We start from the raw sequence: 27190 nt of genomic DNA, 5'->3' as shown, positions 1-27190 counted from the left end.
TGGCAGGGAGCAGCTGCTGGCAGGAGCTGAAACGACAGGAAGAGTCCAAGGAAGCTCAGCGTGGCTGGGGGCCAAGTGGGCAGGCCCAGGCGGGGAGCCTGGGGAGAAGGAGGAGGGCAAGGGCTGCAGCGCTGAGCAGAGGCCTCCACCAGCGATGAGTGCCCCCCCCGTGCCGTGCCAGTGAGGGCGGGGTGCCACCTGAGCCCCCAGGCCCAGCCTCACATGATGGTGGTGTTGAGCTCCTCGATTTCCTCTCGCAGCCGCCGGGCCTCCTCCTGCATCTGGCTGCGCTCCTGCTGCAACTTGGTGATGTACTCCACGGTCTTCTGCAGCGTGATGGCGTGGCTGGTCTGCAAGGGGCGGCCGGGTCAGGGCGGCAGCGGGCGCGGCGAGCCCGCCATGTCCGCCCGTCCTGTCGGCCCTCCCCGCCCTCCGGCCACTCACCAGCTTGGTGTTATTAGAGATCAAGCTGTTGAGGGTGTCAAAGCCCATCTTGATGTTGAAGCGCCTTTTCTGCTCGGCTGAAATGTGCTTCATCTGCCGGTTCTGTGGGGAAATCGACCCGTCACTGTGACACAGGGACCCCTCCCCTCCCCATCCCACCCCCACCTGCTGCCCAGATTAGGGGCAGATTGGGACCCTGAGGCCTCTAGAGAGCTATGTGGAAGGAGGGGCGACAGGAAGCTAAAAGGCTCCAGCGGGAGCCAGGAGGGGGACAGGACGGGACTAGAAAACCATCCCTGCAGGAGAGAGCACAGCAAGGGCCCGAGGCTGCTGCTTCGGCCCCTCCCAGCCACCCTCACACCTGGACCCAGTTCTGACAGCTGCCGCCTCCTCCCTCTGCTCCACAGGGCTCAGCGCTGGCTCCTGGGCTGAGGGCCACTGTCACCACGGGGCTGGGGGTAGGTGGGGGGTGGGAGGGGCCACCAGGCTCAAGGTTAAAGCAGCAAACCTCCCTCTTTCTGATGCCGCCCCAGCCTGGCGTGGGACACCCCTCAAGCCCACGGTTCTTTCCAGTGCGTCTCTAGTAAGGGCCGCAGTCATCCCCAAAGCCCTTGCCTCCCCATCCTTCCAAGGGAATCAAGACCCAACAGGTACCTTTAAAGCAGCCACATTTTTGGGGTCTGCAGATTTCCCTGAGCAGTTGTTCTGGGGAGACTGAGGACTGGGGCTCTGTTCTGAAGCACACGGAGAGGCCTGCCCTGAGTTCGGGCAGTCTCGACCTGAGAAGAGCAGAGACTCCCCTTAGGGACCAGGCTGCACCAGCTGCACACGACACCCACCCTGAACCTCCATGGCAGCCCCAGAGCAGAAACAGGAGGAACCCCTGCCAACAGGCGGGGGCAGGGGGTGGGTTCCGTTAGGCCTGACGGACGCCAGCTGGACGCTGCAGTCACAGGTCTGGGGGCTGCGAGGAGGCCTGCCTCCTGGGCCACCAGGGGCCCCTCTGCAAGGCCCCTCAGTGTCTGCAAGGCTGTAGTTCTCACCCTGGGTGGCGAGCACATGGCTACCTGTTCTTTTTTTTTGTTGTTCTTTAATTTCTACATATATGTTTTCTCACACCTTTTTCAATTGTGCCCACCCCTGACATTTTTTAATTAAAAAAAACAAAGGAAAAAAAAAAAAAACCAAAGCGCTATTTTACCCACAAAGAACATGGTGGAAGAAACCTGTGGCCCAGGCTCCAGAGACACCCGCAGGAAGCCCCTCCCTGACCCTCCCGGTCAGTCCCGCTTCACAGCACAGATGCCTCAGGCTCAGTCCCCTCTGCTCGGCTCTTCTCCCCACCCTGCTCTCAAGGCTCTAACCTCCGGGGACCTGCCTCAGTGGACACGGCGCCATTTCCCTGAGCCGGAGCCCCATACAGTATTCCAGGGCCTGACTCATAGCCAGTCTGCGTCTGTATCTTCCCAGATGAGGGTCCTTATTCTTCAAAGCCTGTCCTGGGACAAGTCCCTGTCTGACCCCTGTAAGTAGAGAGCCTTCCCCCTCGTGTCCTGCACTCCACCTCGGGAAGATGCCTCTGCACAGGGTGCCGGGAGCAGCTGCCACGGTTTTACCTGAGACAGGAAGACACCTTGGTCTCCCTCCGACCTGGTACCTGGCTTCTCCCCAACCCGCAGCAGCACAGCCTCGGGAAGATCATCTACCCTGACCTCTCAGCTCTTCAGACGTCACTGGGCAATATCAGTCCTACCCCGGCCACCTCACCGACGGAAGACAAAGCTGGGGAGGAAGGAAGGGGGCTCCCGAGGCGTGGTGCCGGCACACCGTGGGGGAGGGGAAGACCGGCCAGTGCCGGACAAGGCCGGGGGCTCCTGTGGCTACGGCAACACCAGGCTCAGGCTTTCTGGAAACTGTCGACGCGGACCCCTCAATTCCTTTTTTATTTTTAATTTATTTAATTAATTTATTTTTGGCTGTGTTGGGTCTTTGTTGCTGTGCGTGGGCTTTCTCTAGTTGTGGTGAGCGGGGGCTACTCTTCGTTGTGGTGCATGGGCTTCTCATTGCGGTGGCTTCTCTTGCTGCAGAGCACAGACTCTAGGCACATGGGCTTCAGTAGTTGTGGCTTGCAGCTCTAGAGCGCGGGCTCAGCAGTTGTGGAGCTCAGGCTCAGCTGCTCTGTGGCATGTGGGATCCTCCCGGACCAGGGCTCGAACCCGTGTTCCCTGCATTGGCAGGCGGATTCATAACCACTGCGCCACCAGGGAAGCCCCACTCAATCGCTTTTGTGGATCAGAACTGGCAGCTCAGAGCCAGGCCTTTCTTTTTTCTTTTTAAATTTTAAAAATCTTTTTTGGTCACTTCGCATGGCATATGGGATCTTAGTTCCCTGACCAGGGAATGAACCTGCACCCCCTGCGTTGGCAGCACAGAGTCTCCACCACTGGACCCCCAGGGAAATCCCCATCAGAGCCGGGCCTTTCTGAAGGAGGCTGAGCGATGTCTCTGCGAGCACACGAACTGCCTGCACTGCAATGCGCCGGCTGCTTTCCCTGGTTTATTCTGCCCTTTGCCGAGCGTTTCCCTAGCCTGGGCCACTGGCAGCTTCTCACCACCCGGCCTGGAAACCCAGGGTCAATCCCGGGCACCATCGGCAGCCTCCCCAGTCCAGAGCGGGCCCGTCACTCCACTCACGCGGTCCCAACCGTTCCAACCAGACAGCAGACTCACTGGCACCTGTGGCAGGGACCTGGGCGATGCCCCCATGTGGTGGGACCTGCTCGCCCTTTACCAGGGAGTCCGGCACTGTGCTGGGAGAGAAGAGCCGGGAGATGGGAGCAGGCTGGCTGCCCGTGCCGTGGCCAAGGTCTGTCACCAGGATGCCGCTGTGGAACTCTGTGACCCCAGGAGCCTGAGGGGACACAGGGGAGAGAGGTCACCCCCAACCACAGTCATGCTGGGTGAGGGCCACCCAAGGTTATAGGATGCTAAGGGCCTGTCTGGGCCACTCACCCTGGCGATGGCAGCAGGCGTGATGACCATGTTGGACTGGGACACGGTGGAAGCCAACATCCCTTCTCTCTTCAGAGGGCCTGAGGTCATGATCACTGCTTGGGGCTGTCCTGAAAAGGCAGCTGCCAGAACAAGGGGGAGGTGAGGGTGGCGGCCCACCTGGGGGCCCCAGGGCTGACCAGGCTGCACAGGGTGGGGCGGGGGTGCCTAGGAGCAGCACACGACCCCTCTGCTGCCACTGAGACGTCACCTCCTTGCTGCAGGGCATGGAGACAAAGCTACTTTTTTGCAGCTTCTCCTTGGAGGGGACAGATTACAGACCTGGGAAAGAGATGACCAGGACCATGTTTTTTTCAAACTGGGTTGAGACTAACTAAAAGAACAACATAGAATAGAAAAAATAGACTAGATCTACACATGTAGTCTTTCATAACCCTTCTGTCTCCTATCACGATGTGTGTGTCACGAGTTTGCAAGCCTGGGGACGGGAAACATCCCGGCGGGGGATGAGGGCAGGGGGAGATTCCCACTTGCTTCCCTCCACCTGACTCACCTGGGGCGAGGCAAGCATTCTTCAATACCAAGGACATGGGCTCTGGTTTGGGAGCAGGCACTATTTTGGGGGGCTGCTTGTGCCTTCCCCCAGGCAATGATACGGGCTTGGGGTGCACGAAAGTTAAACGGGGTTGAGGAGGCCCAACGGTTGGTGGCCGGCTGACCGGAGACAGTGCCAGGCCACAGGGGGACACGGAGGGGGTGGGATAGTGGGTCGTGATGATGAGGCCCTGGCTCTGGCTGAAGGTGGTGGCAGAGGCGTCGTGGGTGAGGGTGGCAGAGGCCGTGTGGGTGATGACAGGGGGCGACTTGCTGACTTCGGCAAACTTCTGTGGCTGCAGGAAGGCAGGGGGAGTCGGGGGGTTCAGGGCAGTGGCGGGAGGAGGGCCTAATGGCAAGACGGGGGAAGCAGGTGCAGGGGCTGGGCTGGGCGACAGCAAAGGCATGGTGAACACGGGCAAGAAGGGCTGCGGGACACTCAGTGGTGGTGCAGAGGGACCTAAGTCTGCGGGCTGGAGAAAGGGGTCCCCCGGCTGGGAGGTGTGTTCACAGCCCTGCCCACTCGTGGGGTCCAGGGCCGTGGCTGCAGGGGGTGCAATGAAGCCGTCAGGGAGGCTCGGGGTGGGCAGAGCGGTGGTTGGCAGGATGCTCTCCTAAGGAAGGAAGAGAAGAAGTGAGGAACGAACGCTAGAGTCACACTGCTCGCTGTCACTCTCCAGCGCTGCACACCACAAGGTCCGACACAGTACCCGGCGCCTGGGACGATGCCCCGGGCAGAAGGGACAGAGGCGACGTCTCCCAGCCCTGGGACTGCTAATCTGCGGGGGTTGGATCTGGGTCTCCCCAGGCATCTGCAGGAGTCTTGTTTCCATTAGGAACTCAGTGATAACACGGCTCAGACACAGCGACTGTCTGTACACACTTGGCTCTCGGCCTGGGGATATCTTGTTTCTAGAGTCCAGCGGGGTCCCCCCAAAGTCCCTGCCATCTTCTGTTACAGAGCAGGGGCAGCCTGGATCACAGCTGCTCACGAGGCTCCCCCAGGACAGTTTCACATGTCAATTCTAGAGAGGTCACCTCTTCCTAAAAGGGAAACGCTACAAGGAATCAATTGTTCGGATCTCTGTCTCTATAGGAGAAACTCTTCACGGAGCCAGATGGAGGGAGAGAGGGTCAGGTCACGGGCGCCTAACTGGATATGGGCACCAGCCCGAGAGTCTCTTAATGGCAGAGAGCCATGCCTCACTCAGCTCAGCCGTCCCAGCAGCTGGTAACCAACTTGCGTTGAGTGCTGGGTAAAAAGTAAAAGAAATACACGGAACTTCCTTTTCTTAGCGATCTGCGTTTTTCTTTGCTGTCTCACTGGCACAGTCTTAACTGGTCAAGACAGAGCCCGCTGCACACAAGGTTATCTGGGCCTTAGGCAGGAGCATACGTTTACTGATAGAGTCTCCCACCTCACGGACACCTAAGGATGCTTCCAAGGAGGGCTAGGATAACTTCTTTACACATTATATGTGAGTTCACTGCTGGATCTAGTCACCCCTAGCACTTTGCTTATGGCTGCAAAGGTCTGAGGACCAGTCCGGTGCCCCTTCCCCCAAGTTCTCTCTACCTGAGCAGGTGGGCTGTTGTGATCTGGTGCAGGCCCTGAGGCGGGTGCAGGCAGCATGGAGCTGAAAATGGAGCGGCTGGAAGAGAAGAGGTCTGAAAGACAACATCAGGGGCTTGTGAGCTCTGTGCCCATCACTCCACTGCATTAAGACCCAAACAAATCAGGCACTGAACCCCACCTTACCCAGAGGAATGCCATGGCTAGAGGGCATCTCCCCGCCCCCCCACCACGAGGTAACTCTGCAGAAGGAGGCCCTCTGCTTGGAGCTGCACAGGCTGGCAACCAGTGTGGCCTCTGAAACACTCCCAGGCCTGGGTGGCACCCGCTTTTACAGTGGCAGGAGCTCAAGGACCAGTTCTAACTGCAGGAAACGGCGAGGAGGTGGCTGTGTCGTCAGCGCACTCTGCTGCCTAGTGGGAGAACTGCTTACAGTCAAAGCCAAACCAGAGGCTCTGAGACGTGGAGGAGGAGACAGAACGACATCCCAGAAACACTTTCCAGGCCTTGCAGCTACTAGCAAAAAAAAAAAAGTTCTGGAAAAATTCTAAGTCCTCTCCCTGGTCCATTCTAACAGTTGCCTCTATGACAGGGAAGCAACATCCACGTTGTCCTGGGTAAAGGAAGATGCAGGTAGCCGTGCTCTTTCTCTGCCCCAAGTCCTCACCCTGGAAAGGCTCAAAAGTGTCCATAAAGTCCAGGTTGGGCTGCAAAGGAATCAGCCCCGGTTGAATCATGTCTGCATTTCCCAGATGTGCTGTAAGAATCAGAAAGGAGACAGAGGAATCATTTTGCCTTCTCAGACCATGTGCTGTAGGAACATATTAAGGGCCTGGAATGCATCTTCCTGGCCCTGCTCGCATTCTAGATTCTTCCGAGGAGAAACGTAGGCCACTGGCTGGGATTTCTCATCAGTTCATGGGCATCGTCCGCCCTCAGAGGGCAGGAAAGAGAGTTTTCGTAGGAAAGGTAAACTGAGTATTTGGGAACAGACACCCCCCAGAAGCCATGAGCAGCTATGCAGAGACCCCGGGTTCTAATTTCAGCCTGTGGGCTCTTCCCTGAGGGGTTAACTGGACAGCTGCACGCTGCCAGGTGAGAGGCCAGCCCAGGAGTGCGAATGATTTTCCTGAGAGTGAGTCACAGGCCCTGTCATGCGCCCCAGGCCCCTGTCCTCTGCTGAGGGACAGTATCAGAAATGTGAAACTGGTTCAGACCAAACCTCCACTGTTCCCTGGCGGTGGCACCACGGGCCTGACGGGGCCCCCACACAGCTAAGAGGCCGGTCAACCCTTCTCCTCACTGCTCACCCTAGACAAGCGACAGCAGCTCAGGGACGGCCCCGAGGCAGAGCCTGCCCTGGGGGCCCGGTGGAGAAGGCAACGTTTCCAGTCTAGAGTCTAGGGGCGGGTTACCTATTTCGCGCGGGTTGGGCCAGGCCACGGGCGGGTGCGAGGAAAGCGTGGAGAAGAGGGTGTCGCTGAATTCCGACATGAGCATGTCTGTGTTCAGCAGCGTGTCCTCCTCCATGGGGACTGGGGTCTTCCAGCCATCCCCGTGCTTGTGCCAATAAAGCATGTCATCGTCCTGCCACCGACGGGGGGGAGGACAAACCAAAGGGACAAGAGTGACTTAGGGGTTCCCAGCACATCACATCAGGGAAATACGCTGTACTGTTTCACAGAGCAGCCAGGGATCCCATATAAGAGATGAGGTGAGGGGGTGGGGAACTGCAGGGAGAATCCCCCTCCAGCCCCCAGCAGAGAACTGGCTTGTTTCCTTCACATCCTTCACGTGAGGTGGGGGGGGCCCTCCTCTAGCCCCAGGGTGCACAGGGGCTACCTGCTGCTGCAGTGCTGGGCCACCCAAGTCACTGCTGTTTCTTGTCAAAGGGGGAGGGGTCCCATGAGGGTCCTCATGGCCCCCAAGCTCACACACCTGGGCCAGGCTGGAGAGGTCCTCATCCTTGTGCTGCTGGAGCTGCGGAGAAAGGACAGAGAGGACCAAGGTGGTCACTCAGGGCCCAGGCAGGGGACGAGGCCCTCGGCCTCTCCTTCCTGGAAGGGGCTAACCTCCAGAAACATCTAGGCCTTCTCTCTCTGGGAGGCGGGCGGGGAGAGGGATCCTGCCCCTGCCATCCCCAGGCCAACGCTGGACACAGAGGAGATTCCCAGCCAGTGTTTGTGGAATAAAGAGCCCTGGCTCCTAGCTGGAGAAACTGAGAGCAAAGGGGTCACATGACCAAAGCAGGCCACCACTTGGGCTGGGCTAGAATGCTGGGCCAAGGAGAGGGGTGGCCAGCTCCGGGCCACAGCCTTGGGGGCCAGTGTTCTGAATCCGGGCTCACTTCTTCCCTCCCCTACGGGGCTTCCTGAACGTGCTCTCTTTGGAGCCCGAGCCAGATACCCTTTTCTTGAAGTAGGTTCTCCACTTGTGATACTCCCGGATCACGATCTCAATGCGGCTTTTCCAGTACTTCCCTTCCGTGGTGATGGCCTGTGGGGAGACGCAGGGCAGAGTGAGCAGGGGCGCTGGAAGAGCCGCCCTGCCAAGAAGTAGGTGTCTGTCTCTGGAAGTCGGGTCCGGGCAGTCCAGCTCCGAGAAGCAGGCTGCCTGCCTGCGGCTTCGTCCACAGAGTGCGTCCCGCCTCTGCTGGGCCACGCCCGGCCTCTGAGTGAAGGGGAGCTTTCATTTCATGGCCCACGATAACCCAGGGGGCTTCGGGGGCCCAGGTCCTGGAGGCTGGACCGGAGCAGGGGTCAGACAGAGTGCCTGGCAGGGGAGAAGCACAGAGTTCCCGGCGCTGGAAGAACCTCCAGAGACCCAGGCTAGCTCTCAAATGCCCTTAGCCTCCGCCACGTTTCCAAAGGGTGAAAACAAACAGCCCGTCACAGAAGGTTCAGGTGGAAAGTGACCTCTAAGATACAGTTCAGCCTCCCCACTGTGCAGGGCGGGGAGCCCCTTCCACAGCAGCCTTGAAGACCTCTGGTGACGAGGCGTTCACGACAGCCTCCGAGAGCCCACCTCACTTTCAGATTCCTTTATTTTTTTTAATGGCTAGAAAATATTAAAGCAAGTCCCAGATATCCTATCATAAATCCCACATAATTTCACCCAAGAATACTTCACTGTGTGTTTCTGACAGTGAAGAATGTTCACCGTGAATAATGCAATATTATTACCAGACCAAAAAAAGTGATATTCCTTAATACTAACACCAGATCATGTCCTATGGCTCCCAACTGTCTTTCATTAGGTTACTTTCCAAGTTTTCCCCTTTTCATGGTAACAGTGAGACATGCTTGGACAAAGCTAAAAAGATGCAGAAGAGTAAAAAGTGAAAGAAGAGTCTTTCCTCCTCCTCACTCTAATCCCACGAGGAAACAATTTCTGTATATCCTTCAAGACATTTCCTATGCATGTACAATCACACAGACACACGCTTTAAAAAATTCACCTGAAGATACTCCAATACTGTTGTGCAACTTGCTTTTATTCATTTACTATTTCTTCAACATCTTTCCCTCTCAGTATATAAAGATCTCGAGTTCATTCTTTAAGAGTTAAAGATGTCTGCCTTGTAAGGAGTCAAGATCCCTCCCCGTGGGACATCCCTGGTGGCACAGTGGTTAAGAATCTGCCTGCCAACTCAGGGTCCATGGGTTCGAGCCCTGGTCCGGGAAGATCCCACATGCCGCGGAGCAACTAAGCCCGTGCGCCACAACTACTGAGCCTGTGCTCTAGAGCCCACGAGCCACAGCTACTGAGCCCGCGAGCCACAGCCACTGAAGCCCGCACACCTAGAGCCCGTGCTCCACAACAAGAGAAGCCACCGCAGTGAGAAGCCCGCGCACTACAACGAAAAGTAGCCCCCACTCGCCGCAACTAGAGAAAGCCCGCGCACAGCAACAAAGACCCAACGCAGCCAAAAATAAATAAAAATTTTAAAAAAGAAAAAAAGATTCCCTCCCCGTTGACTTCCAGAGAAATACTGACATTAAAAGAAAGTAGAAGGTAAGTCCCGGTTGAAGGACCCCCTCAGTCCCTGGGTCAGCCCGGTCTGAGAAGGCGGGAGCCTCTGTGGGGTGTCAGAGGCCACCTACCCTCTGCATCGCCATCGCTTCTCAGGGTCAAAACAGCTGCCAGGACAGCACAGCCCCAGCACCCTGTCCTGCGTCCTCCCTCTGCGGGACCCAGAGCCCTCGGTCCCACCCTTGTGAGTCACCTCCTCCCGAGTGAGGGCCCATCACATGCCAAGTACCTCTGGCCGCCGGTGCTCGTCCACTTCCACAGAGCCGTCCAGCGGAGTGACAAAGTGGCACACGGGGTTCTTGCGCTTCTCCAAATCTGGGCGGGGAGAGGGTGAGACAGCGTCACTGCGGCAGAGACCCCCGCAGGAGCTCCGCCTCTTCTGTTCACACCCCACCCCTCAGGGGGGACCCTTAAGGGTTCTTTCCTTCTCCTTCCCTTGGAAAATGAGATTTCAGGGAAATAAAGGGGTCCAGGTCCAAGGAAAAGAGTCTGGCAGTGATGTGTGGGCAAGAAAGGGAGTCTGGCTGATCAAGAGAAACACCGGCCTGAGCCTAGGGGACCCCGAGCACGCCGATCTCCTGTAGAAGTCACCAGACCCACCTGTACCCAAGCCAGCTGGACACAGGACGCGGCCTGGGCCGGCATCGTCTCAGACCTGCTGAAAACAGGAACTGTTCCCCGACTCTCCAAATGTCACCTCTCGGCTGTACACCCGTCCCTCCTCCTCTGCCTTTACAACACTGAGCACACTAGGTTGGGAGCAATCGGCCTACACTTCTGCCTCCTGCAGACGCTTGGCTGGGCCCCCAGTGCCGATGGCAATAAGGGTCCAGTTCACTCGGATTTGGACGCACACGGCCCGAGAGAGACTTCTGTTTGACACACAATGTTACAAGAGCAGGCTCCGGGGCCCGAGGTGCAAAGGCCTCCTGGTGGCAGAACCTGGAGGGTCTCCGGCCCAGCCACGCGGCACTTACACTGCATGTACCATGCCCGCCAGATGGCATTGTTGAGCCGGATCTTGTCTCTCCACTGGAGCTTCAGGCCCTTGAAATTCTTCCACTTCGGAGACACCAACTTCCCACTGAAAGGTACAATGAAGAGGGGAAACTCAGTGGTTTCTCTGAAAATGGAATGAAATCACAAAGTGCCTCCCAATCCTTCCAGGCCTCAAAACTCTGGATTAACTCATGCAAGCCACAGGCTAGGCTTGATAGGATACACAAGGCACTTTAGGATTTCTTCAAAGTGATACGGATGGGGTACAGGGGGCAATGGTGTTGGTATGGAGGAATCAGGATCGGCCATGGGTTGGTAACTGCTGGAGTGAGGTGATGCTACACAGGGTTCACTAATCTATTCTGTCTACTTTCTAATATCTTTAAAATTTTCCATAATTAAAAGTTAAAAATCTGCTGATTTTGCCTCATACGTGTATCAAATCATCACGTTGTACACCTTAAACTTAAACAACGTTATATGTCAATTTTATCTCAGTAAAGTTGGGGGAAGGAAAAAAGAAATCTGCTGACCACCGAACGAAAGCCAGCCCGCTTGAACCTGGTCTCGGCCACCTCCTTTGCCACCAGTCCCCCTGAGGCACTTACAGTCCAGGCACACAAACGTCCCACTGGCCTCAGAACCTGTGGGGCCCTCTCCTGCCTCCAGGCCCCTGTGCTTGCGTTCCTCACTCTGCACAGACCTCCCTCCGCCCCTGGCCACCCACTCATCCTTCCAAATGATGCTCAAACATCATCCCCTCCCAGCCAGCGCCGGCCTCTCCCAGGCTGCCGCCAATCCCTTCAGGACCCCTGAGCACTGTTCACACCTCAAAGACAGCACTCATCCACTCCCCGTGTAGCAATGTGTCCCCACACCTCCTGCCACTAGACTGCAGCTTCTCGAGGGGAGGGCCCTTCCGGCATCCTCATCTGAAGCACCCAGTACAGAACTTGGCACAAGGCAGGGGCTCGTGTAATAATTCTTCACTGAATGACTTAAACGGCCCTTGCAAACAAAGCTAACGGCAGGCAAGGAATGCTGCCTGGTGGCACAGGCTTCTCAATAGTTTAGTTTTTCAAGGGCTGTGCCAGGAGCCACCTTTGAGCAGCTGGCATAGGGCTTCCCCTCTTCAGATGGCTTGAGATGGGCAAGGCACGGTCACTGGTCCATACAAAGGGGGTTCTGTGGGTTCTACATCACTGCAGGCCACAGCCCTGCCCCTTCTCCAAACCCACCCAGAAATTCCATGTGACAAGCAGTCACAACATCTGGGGTCTTCAAAGACGCACTGCCTGAGCGATAAACACTCCCTGAACCCAAACACCTGGTTTATCAAGCAGAAGCCCCTGGCGGTGCACCTGGCAAACCTCACGCCCCGCCCCGCAACTCAACCCAGCACTGGCCCAGGCTTTGGAGGAAGGCTGTGACCCACCCCCAGAGGAAACGTCACAGCAAGTCCTTTGAGAATCTGAGGGACAGACAGACAGAAGCCACCTCAGCTCAAAGGGTCAGGGGTTTCGAGCCCGTCACACGCCTTCCTCCTCCCACCTCTCCCCGGTCCAAAGGCACTTCCACCCCAGCTGTCACCTACGTTTAACAGCCAGCAGCCCAGTGTTTCTGAGCCTCTGTGGCACGACTGCATACTGGCTGTGAACTTTCACAGTCACTTAATTTCTCTAACACACCAGTTTCCTGGGTAAAATTACAATAACACCATTGCCTCCAGAGTGTTTTAATAAGCATTAAATGTACACACACACACACACACACACACACACACACGCACACGCACACGCACACGTTCTTAGACACACAGGACAGGTAAACCCTAAGGTAAAATGTAAAGGTAAGCTATTAATAACCACCTCAGTGATCTGGATTTAAGTTATTTTCCGAAGGCCTGGCTTTTAACACCTCCTGACTTGAAAAGTCCTCTCTTTCGTGTTTGCCACCACTGTCGTGGGGTGCCTCCTCCCCACAGGAAGAAAAGGTGACACCCACGGGACCCCTCTCGACACCAGCGAGCAGAGACCAGGGCAAAGGTCAGCCTTGACCCCCGCACAGCTGCAGAGCCACTCGCTTCCTCAGGGCCCGGAAGGCAGGCCTGGGTCCATCTACTCACTCAACAAGCGTTGAGGACCTACTGTGTGTCATGCACACGCTAGGAGGGGAGGAAAAGGATGGGTGAGGCGGATGAGGTCCCGGCCCTCACGGAGCACATGAGCTGCTGAGGCATGAGTCCTGCCTACGTGCTGCGTGCCTCGAACAAGAGCAAAGGGCTGTGGGAACACAGTCGGCATAACTAACCCTGTCTGAGCAGTCACAAGAGGCGTTCTGGAGAAGGTAACATCTCAGCTGAGGCCCAGAGGATGAGAAAACTTCAGCTAAACCAAGGAGAGGCAGAAAGGCCTGTGCTGGTCCTTCTGCCTGGCTTGACGGCCCTCAGGACAGCAACACAGGTCCGGTCAAGGCCGTAGAAAACACCCAGAATGGCAGGAGCTGGGGGGAGGGGGAGGCGGGGGGATGCTTCTAGGCCAGTCTGGAGGGCAGAGTATACACCAGAGTATATTGGTCCCGCCTCTGGGCAAACCAACCCTCTTTCCCTTCCGCTGAAAGATCTTCCAGCAACCCGCTGTCTAGCCAGGCAGGGTGTTCCTGCCTGTTCCAGAAGAAAACAAAACAAAACAGAAAACCCTCCCTACTTTTTTATTTCCTTAAGGGAAAACAAAACTTCTCTATAATTGACAGCTTCCTTATGTTGAAGGCCAGGATTCAAACACCACTTTCTCTGTGTGTCTAGCAGGACCAGAATCCTGACCCGGCATCTGCCACCTGCAGACAGCTGCCGAGGACAGAAGCAGGAGAAGAGATGGGATGGAAAACGAGGACTCCTGTGGGGAGAAACTCTGGAGTCCTGCAACGTTCCGTTACTGTGGTTTTTTTTTTTTTTTGGCCGCACCGCACGGCATGTGGGATCTTAGTTCCCTGACCAGGGATCGAACCCGTGCCCCCTGCAGTGGAAGCGCGGAGTCCTAACCTCTGGACCGCCAGGGAAGTCCCCTGCAACATTCTGTTAAGGACTGACCACCGGGCTTAATATAAACCCACCCTTACTCCTGCTTTGTTACTTAAGACAAAGTGGCTGATGTGAGCATAGAGCATCTTCTCAGAGAAGTCAGACAACGGCAACAGCTTCAATTACTTACCACGAAGGGGGTGGGAAGATTCAGAGAGAGATCAAACCCTGGAGGCTAGAAACCAAATCTGATAGGGTATAGTTTGGGCTTCTCATCTTCTTCCTCCTCAACTGCTGGGATGTTTCCCTCTTCCTTGATGTTTATTTCCAACTGCTATCACCCATCAACTGAGGCTTCTGTAATATCTCAACAGCCAACAGGCGGCGCTCAACCAACGCAAAGAAGTAAGTCTGCAACCAAAGCCAAAACCTAAAGTGCCCGCAGAGGTGGAGAGACGTTTCCTTACTGATGGGCTCCCTGGAGCCTTTGATGTGCTGATGTCACTGTCAATCTTCAACGGGGTGAGGAGACATTCCCTATACAGACATCCGAAGACAAGGACTGGGACCCTTTCTATGGAGGTACCCCAAGTCTAGTTTCCCACGGAACATACAGGAAAGGCTGCTCCAAAGAGTTCTAAAAGGGACCGTGCGGCTCCTTGGTGGAGCTCCCTTGAGCAGGACGCCCACAAAGCAGCCATGATCGGATTCCTGCTCTCCTCAGCCCCGTCCCAGCTTCACTCGGCTTCCAGACACGGCTGATTGGGATACTTCTTAGTCTAACTCAGGGTTCTGCCATATTCCTTCTTTAAAGTGTTACCATTGGGACTTTCCTGGTGGTCCAGTGTTAGGACTTTGCCTTCCAATGCAGGGGGTGAGGGTTCAACCCCTGGTTGGGGAGCTAAGATCCCACATGGCTTGGGGCCAAAAAACCAAAACATAAAACAGAAGCAGTATTGTAACAAATTCAATAAAGACTTGAAAAATGGTCCACATCAAAAAAATCTTTAAAATAAAATAAAGTGTTACCAGAAACACATTATCAAAATTTCTAAGACCACTGGCAAGATCTCCTCCAGCCTTGCCTCCCAACCCCACCTCCTTAAACGCCTGGGAACCCCCACACACACACCAGCTTCCTGATCAGAACAATGACCCTGATTCACCCCCCACTCTCCCAGTCTTACTCTGGGAAGGCCAGGGTCTGGGTCTGACTCATCCCAGCACAGTGCCTGGCACGTGGGAGGTGCAATTAAATATGGAATTACTGAGTACTAAACTTTTCCATAAAGAAAAACCTTCATCCCCACCCTGCCACGGCAGCCCTTCCTAGAAGACAGGTTCATGACACGGGCAGGAAGTCTACAGCACAACAAAAGTCTCTCTCAAAACTGCCATTGGGTGGAACGAGCAAACTGAATTTTTCAGAGGTCTGGCAAGAGACTGCTTTGGAATGAAAATTAAAATGCAAGCCTTGCACAGAGAGGAGCTGGAATTAAGAAGAACGGGGGAGAGTGAGACTGGGGTGGGAATTTGGGGTTCCGTTGGTCCCAGGTAGGATTAGGTCCCAGGTCCTAATTCCTGGCCAGACCATCTCTCCAAAAGAAAGCAGGCAACGGTTCTGGGGTCTACCGGTGTGGGGCCCAGACAGTGGTGGAGTCCTTTCATTTGGTCATGCAACCACATTTGCTTGTGAGGCAATACTTCTTCACCATTCCTGATGCTTCCTGGAAACCCACGGGCAAAACGTTCCAAGGCCTATACTACCCAAAGCACTATACATATTTAATGCAATACCTATCAAAATATCCATGACATTTTTCACAGAACTAGAACAAACAATCCTAAAATTTATATGGAACCATAAAAGACCCAGAATTGCCAAAGCAATCCTGAGGAAAAAGAACAAAGGAAGCATAACCGTCCCTGACTTCAGATAATACTACAAAGCTACAGTAATCGAAACAGCGTGGTATTGGCATAAAAACAGACACATGGATCAATGGAACAGAACAGAGTGCCCAGAAATAACCCATACACCTATGGACAATTAATCTTTGACAAAGGAGGCAAGAATATACAATGGGGAAAAGACAGTCTCTTCAGCAAGTGCTGTTGGGAAAGTTGTACAGCCGCATGTAAATCAATGAAGCTAGAACACATCTTCACACCATACACAAAAATAAACTCACAATGCCTTAAAGACTTAAATATAAGACAAGACACCATAAAACTGCTAGAAGAGAGCACAGGCAAAACATTCTCTGACATAAATCATACCAGTGTTTTCCTAGGCCAGTCTCCCAAGGCAATAGAAATAAAAACAAAAATAAACAAATGGGACCTAATCAAACTTATAAGCTTTTGCACCACAAAGAAAACCATAAACAAAACAAAAACACATCCTACAGGGCTTCCCTGGTGGTGCAGTGGTTGAGAGTCTGCCTGCCAATGAAGAGATACGGGTTCGTGCCCCGGGAAGATCCCACATGCCACGGAACACCTGGTCCCGTGAGCCATGGCCGCTGAGCCTGGGCGTCCGAAGCCTGTGCTCCACAACGGGAGAGGCCACAACAGTGAGAGGCCCGCGTACCGAAAAAAAAAAAAAAAAAAGACATCCTACAGACTGAGAGAAAATATTTGCAAATGATGTGACTGACAAGGGCTTAATTTCTAAAATATATAAACAGCTCCTACAATTCAATAACAAAAAAACAAATAACCCAATCGAAAAATGGACAGAAGACCTAAACAGACATTTCTCCAAAGAAGACATACAGATGGCCAACAGGCACATGAAAAGATGCTCATCGTCGTTAATTATTAGAGAAATGCAAATCAAAACTACAATGAGGTACGACCTCACACCAGTCAGAATGGTCATCATTAAAAAGTCTACAAATAATAAATGCTGGAGAGGGTGTGGAGAAAAGGGAACCCTCCTACACTGTTGGTGGGAATGTAAATTGGTGCAGCCACTATGTAAAACAGTATGGAGGTTCCTCAAAAAACTAAGAGTAGAACTACCATATGATCCTGCAATCCCACTCCTGGGCATACACTCAGACAAAACTATAATTCGAATAGATACTTACTGGACTTCCCTGGTGGTGCAGTGGTTAAGAATCCGCCTGCCAATGCAGGGGACACGGGTTCGAGCCCTGGTCCAGGAAGATCCCACATGCCGCAGAGCAACTAAGCCCACGTGCCACAACTACTGAGCCTGCGCTCTAGAGCCCACGAGCTACAACTGCTGAGCCCACGTGCCACAACTATTGAAGCCCGTGTGCCTAGAGCCCGTGCACCGCAACAAGAGAAGCCACCGCAATGAGAAGCCCACGCACCGCAACGAAGAGTAGCCCCTGCTCGCCGCAACTAGAGAAAGCCCACAGGCAGCAATGAAGACCCAATGGAGCCAAAAATAAAATAAATAAATTTTTAAAATAATAATAAAATAAAACAAACAAACAAAAACATTCCTAGGCCTGTCTCCCCCTTACTCCCTCCCAGCTAGGTGGAGTGGGTGAGCTACGGAGTGTGGAAAGCAGCACTGACATGGGGGGCCAGGCCCTTCTCCTTTCCTCTTGTGGGAAAGCTGCCCACTGAGGGCCCAGGCCCCTCCTGTTCTGCTCCTACAGAGAGAGCCTGGGGTCAGGGAGGCCTCTCTTAGTCCCGGGCTGCCTGGAAAGACAGTCTGGGGTTCCCTTATAAGCCACATCCTCAGCTTGATCAACAATACGGAGAATAATTTAGCCAGCATCTGCTGAATATTTTTTGTTGTGTAAAATACATGTAACATAAAAGTTACTATTTTGACCATTTAAAAATGTACAATTCAGTACGTTCACAATGCTGTGCAGCCATAGCTGCTACCTCGTTTCAGTGCTGTTTTCATCACCCCCAAAGGAAGCCCTGTACCTACTAGCGGTCATTCCCCACTACTTTCCCCCTGGCCTCTGGCAACTACTAATCTACTTTCTGTTTCTATGGATTTCTTTCTTCTGGACGTTTCACATAAACAGAATGATAAAATATGTGGCCTTTTATGTCTGGCTTCTTTAACGTAGCACAATAGTTTCAAGGGTCATCCACATTGTAGCATGTATCAGTACTTCCCTTTTATGGCTGCATCATATTCCACTGGATGGCGAGACCACATTTTATTTATTCTTTCATCTGCTGATGGACACTTGGGTTGTGTGACGTTTTGGCCACTGTGAAGAGTGCTGGTGTGAACTGACTCCAGTTTTATTTCCCAATCGGCTCAGAATTCTGGTTAAGGGAGAGAGGTCTGATCATTACATTGGCACTGGGGACATGATGATGGGCAAAAACAACTGTGACCTTTGTTGGAGGGCAAGCGGGCAACTGTCTATCAACATTTCAAAGCCACATCCCTCTGACTCACGATTCCACCATTAGGAGTTGAGTCTGTAGACGCATTTGCACGTGGGCACAAAGTCATAAATAGAAGACATTAAACTGCAGTAGTGTTTGTGGGAGCAGAAAGCTGGGAACAACACACATTTATATGTGCTGATGTACAGGCAAGATCTGCAAGATGTATTCAGTGAGAAAGAAAAGCAAGGTGCAAGATATACAGAATGGCCACCATTTGTATTTGCAGCAGGGAGATATGCACACAGACACACACACACACAGGAAGGGAGGGAGAAGGAGGGAGGAAGACAACCAGTCACTCTCAGGAAAGATACACAAGAAACAGGTAACAGTGAAGCAGTGATTTCCGTTGGAGAGCTGAATCGCAGAATTAAGGGGGCTCAGTCAGAGAGTTAGTTTTCACTGTTTACCATTTTTTTAGTGTTTAAATATAACACAGGAATGTATTATTTTTTCAAAATAAACAAGGGAAAAAGACCAGGTATAGTCCAAGACTTTATAGGGCTTCTAGTTAACTGGGGAAGGAAATTAATCACATGAGCAGATATGAAACTTGTATACAAGTCAGTTTTGTGCACCAGATCCAAATATGAGGATAATAGCTAATAAGTGGTTTCTTTAATGAGTGACTGGATGAATAATGCTCAGACTGGTCTCTCTATTCCAGGACTCCGATTCTTTTTCTTCAAAAGAGCGGTCTCTATTGGCTTTCCCTGGGATCTGGGCCTGGTTCCACAGGCTGCTAGGAGCCAAAACTAACAGGCTCCAGACAGACAAAGGTTCATTGAGGAGCCACGGCGTGGGGAGCGGCCCTGCGAGCGGCATGGCAGGAGGAGGGCACCGTGTTCAATGGAACCGCCCTGGAGCCACGGGCCCTCCGCCCTGGGCCACCTGCCCAAGCAGAGTCTCCACCCGGAGAAAGCCTGTGAGGTTTTCAGGCCCTGCTCCCACGCCCAGGCGTGGGTCCTCTCTCCTGCACCCCAAATTCATCCTCCTCCTGGGTCACTTGGCATCTTGTTTTCTTTTTTAACATTCAAAGAAAGTCGTATTGGAGAAGCAGGATCAGAGGGCGCTGGCAGCAAGGCAGGAATGTGGGCTCCCAAGGTCCTCATTCCAGGTCTGTCCTGCTGACAAGGGGTGTGTGCGTGTGGTTTGTGTGTGGGGCATGCATGTGTGTGTGTGTGGGTATGCGGGTACAGTGTGGTGTGTGTGTGTGGTATGTATGGTGTGTGCGTGAGAGTGTGTGTGTGGGTACGCTAGTGTGTCTAGGTGTGTGTCTGCTCACATGTGTGAGCATGTTTGTGAGGACTGTGATTGTCTGTTTTGTGTAAAAAGCAGGGAGTAATCACTTATATGACCATCAAAAATTAGAGCACCATGACGGAGTTGAAAGAGGCAAAATCAGGCTAGCCGCAGCGGTGACCCCCTTTGCCCTGACTGTGAAGGACAGTAACATGTGTCCCTGCTGGGAGTGCTCCCTCCCGTGTCCCAGCCTCCCACCTGGGGACAGACACCGCCATGCTTACACCATTCCCAAGCAAATGAGGAAAGAGAGTGGTGGTGGGAAAGAGTGGCGCTGGGCTGGTGATAACGGGAGCTGTCAGAGCCCCGCCTTTGGTAAAAAGGGTGCCGATGTCCCCTCCCCGACAGGAGAGCTGGGGACCACAGGAGGCGTGAAAGGACTGGGCCTGGTGCAGAATAAGTGCTGCCCAAATCTGGGGCATGTTGCTGAACACTGAAGTTGAGTCTTGGGCATGTTCCTGAGTGTTAAAGCCTGGAGTTTCCTGTCCGATTCGAGCCACCACTGGCCTTTCAGGCAGGAGCAGGGATGCTGGGCAGGGCACCAGTTAAAGCCATAACCATATGTCTATTTGCCAGGAGAGTAAACTTGAATCCAGAACCCAGGGTGTTCCCGACTCCTCTAGACTGAGGATGGGACCAGGCCTACAATGGGAAAAAGTGGTGTCTCACTTCAACTGCAACACTTGTTAATAAAATACTTTAAAAAATCTGCATATTAGCTATGTGTCTCTTTTACTTTATGAGCTGTTTGTGCCCTCTGTCTTCTAAAAAACTTTTTATTTAGAAATAATTATACACTCACAGGAAGTAAAAAAAAAATAGTACAAAGCGTCCCATGGACCCTTTGCCCAGCCTTCCCCGGTGGTGGCACCTTCTCTAGATGTAGCACAACCTCAAAACCAGGAAACCAGCTTTGGGAACGTTGTTACTTAGACGACAGATCTTATTCAGTTTTCACCATCCGTTGAAGTGTCAGTTGGTTTTTTCTTGCTATTTTATATTGGTAATACTATAATATTAATGATATTAATGCTTTGTGATATTTCTGCCAATGTTTCCCCTAGGTTTTGGTTTTTACTTCTTTTTATAGCATGTCTTTGAATAAGTAGGTTATATTTTTGTGTAGTCATATCTACTGGTCTTTAGAATTTCTTTTATTGCTTCCCTGCCTGCCCACCCACCCTATCCAGAGATTTACTTTTCATTTTAATCTCTTTTTAGCCTTTTTAGTCTTATCTGATTTTTAAATAAATTATATACTCACATTGAAAGAAAATTCAAACAACACAGAACAGTACAAAGAACAAAAGCAAAGTCACCTGCAATTCCACCACCTAGAGATCACTATTGTTTAAATTTTGGTGATAACATTGTGTAGTGAAGAAATAACCTTATTCAAAGAGAAGTCTAGCCCTTGCCCTCATCTCCTGAGGGGTAACCTCTAGGCCGCTGGAATGTCCTGCCCAACAGGAGTATCTGCGTTTGCCTGGGGCTTTGGCTACAGGACAACCTCACTATGTAATTACAATGGGGGCTCTGGAGCAGGGGGTGTCAGTTCCAATCTCCAGAGGAACCCATGACTAAAGGTATCAGCCATCTCTGGAGGGTCTGGAGACTAGAGGCCAGCCACACAGACAGTGATCCGGCCCCCACAGAAACTCTGAAGACCAAAGACTCAGGTGAGCTTCCCTGGTTGACAGCAACACACATCGTGGCCGGAGGGAGGTAACGCCGTCCACTGGGAGAGGACAACCAGATGCACCACATTTGGACCCCTCTTGGACTCTGCCCTACGCATGGCTTCCCTTGGCTGATTTAATCTGAATCTTGTCCCTGAGATAAACTAAGCATAAGCATAACAGTGTTCAGTGAGTTCTGTGAGCCCTTCTAGCAATTACAGAACCTGAGGATGGTTTTGGGAACTTGCAATTGGTGTTAGAAGTGAGGGAAGTCTTGGGAAATTCCCTGGCAGTCCAGTGGTTAGGACTCCACGCTTTCATGCCATGGGCCCAGGTTCAATCCCAGGTCGGGGAACTAAGATCCCACGAGCTGCGACACATGGCCAAAAAAAAAAAAGGGAGTCTTGTGGACTACTCTCTGCCACTTTGTAGTTGGCCCTAAATCCTTACAATATATATTTATTAGATTATGTATATATGTGTGTATTTATTCAGATTAAAACATATGAAAACATATATTTAAATATATGGAATTATTTTGCTTTATAATTCACTTACGGTCATGGACATCTTATTATAGTTGTATACAGCTTTTATTGGTTACAAAATATTCCATTATATACATTTATCACAATCTACTTAACCACTTTTCAATAAATAGGATTCGTTTATATTAATGGACATACATTGTTTCTGTTTTTCACTATTATAAACATACTGCTTCGATGACCATACTGCTACTTACATTTTTGTGCAACTGCACGACTGTTTCTGTGAGATAAATTCCTAGAAATTGGAAAGCTGAATCAGAGGGTATTTGTACATTTATAATTTTGTAATAGTCAAAGAATCTTTCAAGGTTTATACTAATTTTACACTCCGAATAGCAGTGAGTAGTACCTACTTCCCCAAACAATTACTCAAATTAGTTATTTAAAGATTTTTTTTTTTGATGTGGACCATTTTTAAAGTCTTTATTGAATTTGTTACAACATTGCTTCTGTTTTATGTTTTGGTTTTTTGGTCCTGAGGCATGTGGGATCTCAGCTCCCTGACCAGAGATCCAACCCGCACCCCTTGCATTGGAAGGCGAAGTCTCAACCACTGAACCACCAGGGAAGTCCCAGTGTCTGCTAATCTTACAAACAAAAATTTAGATCACTAATTTTTAGTTCCCACTTATTAGTATTTTTTATGTTTATTGGCCATTGGATTTTTTAATGTTAACTGTCTGCATGTCTTCTGCTCTATTTCTGTTGTTTGAAGGCTCTTAATTTGGTGGAAATGTCTGCCACACACATGGCAGAGTTAATGTGTCCGTCTTGACTATTTATCTTTGCCTCGACTATTTCTGACATGCTTTGTTTCGCTTTTTTACTCAACTTAGCTTTTTAATGTATGGTGAGTTTTTGTTGTTATTGTTTTAGTTGACATTGTTCATTAATGCAATCAAAATTTTAAAGTCCTTTCTTTTATGTTTCTATCTTTTGTGTCATAATTAAAAGGGCTTTTCCATCCCAAGACTGTGAAAACACTTATCTATGTTTTCTTCTAGTTCTTTCATAGCTTCACCTTTTACATCCTTTGCTCCGTCTGAAAGTTGTTTTGGTTTCATGAAGATACTGGGATCCTGCTTCAGTCAATGGTTCCCACCTATTTATTCACTCAGTAATTCATCCTTCCCCTGTTAGACTAAAAAACCATCGCCATCATACACCACATTCTCATATATAATACCTGGGACCACTTCTGAGCACCCCAGTTCTTTTGGTGTTTTGTGCCTATGTTTTAAATGGTTTTACTTTTAACATTTAACTCTGACTCATCTGGGGGAAAAATCAATTTAGTTCTTTATACAGCTCACCAAAATAAATTCCGAAAGGCTATCTGATTATCTCATCTTCCCTCACTAATTTATGACACTTCCATTAACATATATTAAATTATAATATACACTAGGGTCTGTTCTGAGGCCTCATATCACTGATTCGTGTCGAATCCTGTCTCAGTATTACAGTGATTTAATAACTATAAATCTGTGATACACTTTATTACCTAGGTAGCGTTAGTCCCCAGCATTTAAAAAAAAATTTTTATTCATTTATTTTGGCTGCCCCGGCTCTTAGTTGCAGCATGCAGACTTCTTAGTTGAGGCATGAGGACTTCTTAGTTGTGGCAATGTGGACTTCTTAGCTGTGGCATGTGAACTCTTAGTTGTGGCATGCATGTGGGATCTAGTTCCCTGACCAGGGATCGAACCCAGGCCCCCTGCACTGGGAGCGTGGAGTCTTACCCACTGGGCCACCAGGGAAGTCCCTGGCCCCATCATTTTTTAAAACAAATTTTAGAATCTTTGCCTATTTATTCCTCCATGTTCCAACTTTACAATCACGTTGTCAAATCTCAAAAGAAAACTATTCTGGCATTTTGATTGGAGTTGCACTTAACAAATACACTACACAGTGTGTGTCCACCACTGACCATTCCAGCTGGGTCATCTCCATCCTAGACTGGCCTATGTTTCTCTACTTATTCGAACAACTTAACCTATTTAAACATAGTTTTTTTTAAAAACCTGAAGCTGTCTTCTGTAATTTTCTTCATAAATGTCCTTCGCATTTCTAATCATAATACGCAGAATAATGTCAAAAGAAAGTTTAAAAAGTGAAGCCAGCAAAACAAAACAAAATCACATAGTTACACACCCAAACACAAGCACTATTCACACTTTATTGTATTCAGCACAGCACCCGCAGCTGATATGGTAACTGCCACCCTCACCCGGATCAAAGTGGCCAACCCACAGATATAAGTGAGAGGTTTCTATTATATTCAGTACCAGGAATAACCAACTACCTGCAAAGAATACAGCCTTTCCCTAGCACTTTCATCCACGTACAGGAAAAGGTAATTAATAGGTTCAAGTATTCACCAAGGTTAAGACTTTTATGTAAAGAGTGGAAGAACTCCACCCCATCTCCGACACCTGGTGTAAAGAGGAAGTAAATTAACAGAGGTCTCCGGCCAGAGTACACACCTGGAGTCAAGAAACTGGCTGCCAGAGATATAACAGAAATAGATCACGCTTGCAAATGTTTCTGAGTTCCTAGGAAGACTGGCAAGAAACAACTTTGTTAGTATCACCATTATTAGCCATTTTTGAGGCACCGCCAGCTACATAACCTACTTAAAAGGCAGAGAAATCTGAAGCTGTCTGATGCATTTCAAAGGATAAGGTAACATCCTAAGGGTAGCCAAGACCTATAAATAGGCTTTAAAAAGCACTGGGTCCTTTTTTAAAAGTCAACGTTGGCTATTAAAAAAAAACCATGGAATCTGTTCTTTATTGAATTTGAAACTTCAAACCTTTGACAATAACTTTGACAACGTAACTAGGATCACAGTGACATTACGGGTAAATTAACTGAAGTTGCTCTGGGTACACCTAACAAATTCTAACCTTTCTGGGGCCAGAAGCTGAAGCCAATCGTTAATTCTCTGTAGTACCTACCATAATGCCCTGTGTAAAACAGTGCTTAACACCAGAAACGGGTTGATGGTAAGAACTAGAACGTTTTCAGGCTGCACATGGGCTATACACAGCATGAATACTGTAGCCCAGATTAATCTGGCTCAAATACCACTTTCTTCGTGACACTACCCTGATTCATCCACCCAAATCTGTTATCTAGGACTGTCCTAGGTGCAGAGCAGTGAACAAAACCAAGTCCCTAGCCTCGTGGAGCTTATATGCTCCGGAGAATGACAGACAGGCAGGCGACCACAGGCCTGCGGTGTCCGGAGGTTCTCAGTGGTGTGGGGCAAAAGCTAGGGGAGGGGGAGCCGGGAGGCAGGGTGTACACGGGTCCCTGCCAAACTCCTCCAGGCTTCCTCTTTGGGCTCCTCCCCTCCTGCCTCCCCCCCTACCCACCCACCCAGGAGGCCAGAATGACCTGGACAACCCGTATCTGTTCATCTCTCTCCCCCACTGAGACTCCTTCAGGGGTTGCCCTGCTTGTTAGAGAGAAGAGAATCCCTGCGTATTCATCCCAGTAGAGCCCCGAAGCTGCACGTGTCTGGGTTAAACAAGAACCTCATTCACCTTCCCTGTCTCCCTCCTGGATGGTTCTCAAGGTAAATGAGTTAGTTGGCTACGACCTCTCACAACACCCTGTACCTACCACAATCTGCGACTGCCTGTGTGTGTGTCTGCTGACAGTGTGTCTCCACAACCGACTGCATTTTCCATGGGGGGGGGGTAACAACTCCGTCTGTTTTGCTCACCAGTACCTCCCCCCCCGAGCCCAGCAAAACGCCACCGCACAGTCGGTGCTGAGGGAACTCCACAACGAAAACCCTCTTCCCTCGGGCCCCGCCCCCCCAGCCCCACTCCAGCCCCTGGCCCGGCCCACACCTCCCAACCCTTCTAGGACCCTTCCAGCGGCCCTCCCCCGTCAGCCCCTGCCCCTGCCAGCCCCTCCCCGTCAGCCCCTCCCCTGTGTGTCCCTCCCCCGGCACTCCCTCCCATTTGTCCCTGCCCCGTCAGTCCTCCCCCACCCCCGACAGTCCCTCCCCCCGTCAGTACCGCCCCCTGACAGTCCCTTCCCCTCTCAGCCCCGCCCCCCGTCATGCACACTGAAATTCCCCTTGGCCTGAACTCCAGACTCTCACATGGATGTGTTATTGTCCGTTTGTTCTCGGTTTATCTTCCCCCCACATTCCACCTCCCTTCTCTTCCCCCCAACATTCAAAATCAGACCACAGGGCTTTGTAAATTAACTGATTGTTACTTTTTCCAGGCTTGCTTCATTTTAGAGAAGACACCTAGATGAAAATGAAGGGTCTTAATAGAAACCAAACAAGACAAAACCAGGTGGCAGGCCCCAGCGCTGCAGCCCCAGTTCTGACGCTGAATAGCAATGTGACGCCATCTCTGCTCCACAAGTCATTTCTTCGCCCTGGCCTCACTTTCCCTTTTTTAGATGAGAGAGAACTGAATTAGCTTACTCCAACTTCCCTTCCAGTTCATAGGGTCTAGAACTGTACCCCTCCCCAGAAAGGGAGAGGCTGGCCCTAAAGAATACACTTGAGAGGCACCCATAGTAGAGGGGTGTTAGGGTAACACCAGCTACCATTAAGCAGAAGAGGGACCAGAAAGGTCTGCAACACCCCACCACAACCACAGACTTCTGGCTTATCTCTGAGGAGGGGGACTTTAAAAAGCAATACAAACAAATAAAAAACTCTGCACAGCCCTCTTCCCCTAAGAGACGTTCCAAAATAAAATCTGTTCTACCTCTGCCAGCTAAAGAGAATTTCCCTTCCGTCTGCTGCTGAGAATCAGTTGTCACCCTAAATCTCTCCCTCTTCTCATCCTTCTCCCATGCCTGCTTTTTAATCAACCTGCTAACGTTCCAACCATGCCTGCTTTTTAATCAACCTGCTAACCTTCCAACCTTTGGGGATGAGCAGGAGAGCTGGAGACAAACCCACTAAATCGAAGGCAAGCTAGATGATCTCATCAGACTGGTCTCTGCTTCAGTAACGCTGTACATCACACCGACCCAGCTGAGATGAACATCCCACTGCTGACACTGTCTCCTGAGACATACGTAAATATTACGTCTTTATCACATTCAAAATACCTACATTTTCCCTTTTTGATATACTTATTTTCACTATGCCCTTTCTGTCAGAAGCAACAACTTGTTACTCATAAAACCAAACTTAAAAACAGCGGTGAAAGATAAAAAGAAGTTTTGACTTATTATCATATCCCAATTTTAACCTCAGACCTTTATATGTTATGAACCCAGCCGCATAGTTATTTCCCATCTTAACTGCTGTTGCAAATGCTTAAAAAGAAAAGAAAAGAAAAGTGTGTTTTTTATGGCTCCATGAGAGGGTAGACACACCTTTAGTTACTACAGTGCTATAAAAATCAAGGTCAGGGTAACTTATCTCTCTCATTTCCCTGTTTCAAGGCCTCCTGGGAAAACAGACAAAAATAAAATGAGAATATTTAAGGCAAAATAATTCAACAAACTACAGAGCAGGGGAAAAAGTCAACTCAAAAAGTGATGAACATTTTATTTTCTCAAAATTGAAGTCCCTGTTATGCTGAGTTATTCCCTC

The 27190-nt window shown here is 50.8% G+C and overlaps 1 protein-coding gene across 4 annotated transcripts in view; it reads right to left on the bottom strand.

The window, feature by feature from the left end:
- The window catches only part of MLXIP (MLX interacting protein), a 60310-nt gene that overhangs the window by 6987 nt on the left and 26133 nt on the right, over nucleotides 1–27190 (bottom strand). For 2 of the 4 annotated variants that reach the window (XR_004486984.2, XM_033440883.2), the window contains exons 2-15: nucleotides 10633–10739; nucleotides 9885–9970; nucleotides 8030–8119; nucleotides 7562–7603; nucleotides 7039–7210; nucleotides 6291–6380; nucleotides 5627–5718; nucleotides 4010–4664; nucleotides 3457–3578; nucleotides 3139–3355; nucleotides 1099–1223; nucleotides 445–546; nucleotides 223–350; nucleotides 1–26 (exon numbers count right to left, since the gene is read on the bottom strand). The exon at nucleotides 1–26 is cut by the window's left edge and continues 98 nt beyond it. Coding sequence is in view for 3 of the 4 variants with exons in the window: in XM_033440883.2 (XP_033296774.1) it covers nucleotides 1–26; nucleotides 223–350; nucleotides 445–546; nucleotides 1099–1223; nucleotides 3139–3355; nucleotides 3457–3578; nucleotides 4010–4664; nucleotides 5627–5718; nucleotides 6291–6380; nucleotides 7039–7210; nucleotides 7562–7603; nucleotides 8030–8119; nucleotides 9885–9970; nucleotides 10633–10739 (2054 nt within the window). In the remaining variant the exon portion in view is untranslated. The remainder of the gene's footprint in view (nucleotides 27–222; nucleotides 351–444; nucleotides 547–1098; nucleotides 1224–3138; nucleotides 3356–3456; nucleotides 3579–4009; nucleotides 4665–5626; nucleotides 5719–6290; nucleotides 6381–7038; nucleotides 7211–7561; nucleotides 7604–8029; nucleotides 8120–9884; nucleotides 9971–10632; nucleotides 10740–27190) is intronic. The other 2 variants (XM_004276698.4, XM_049698096.1) reach the window with 2 other exon arrangements.

This window comes from Orcinus orca, chromosome 15, assembly GCF_937001465.1.
Source record: "Orcinus orca chromosome 15, mOrcOrc1.1, whole genome shotgun sequence".
Taxonomy (NCBI): Eukaryota; Metazoa; Chordata; class Mammalia; order Artiodactyla; family Delphinidae; genus Orcinus; species Orcinus orca.
The sequence above is the reverse complement of the archived record's forward strand: the minus strand, read 5'-3'. Positions and strand labels throughout refer to the sequence as shown.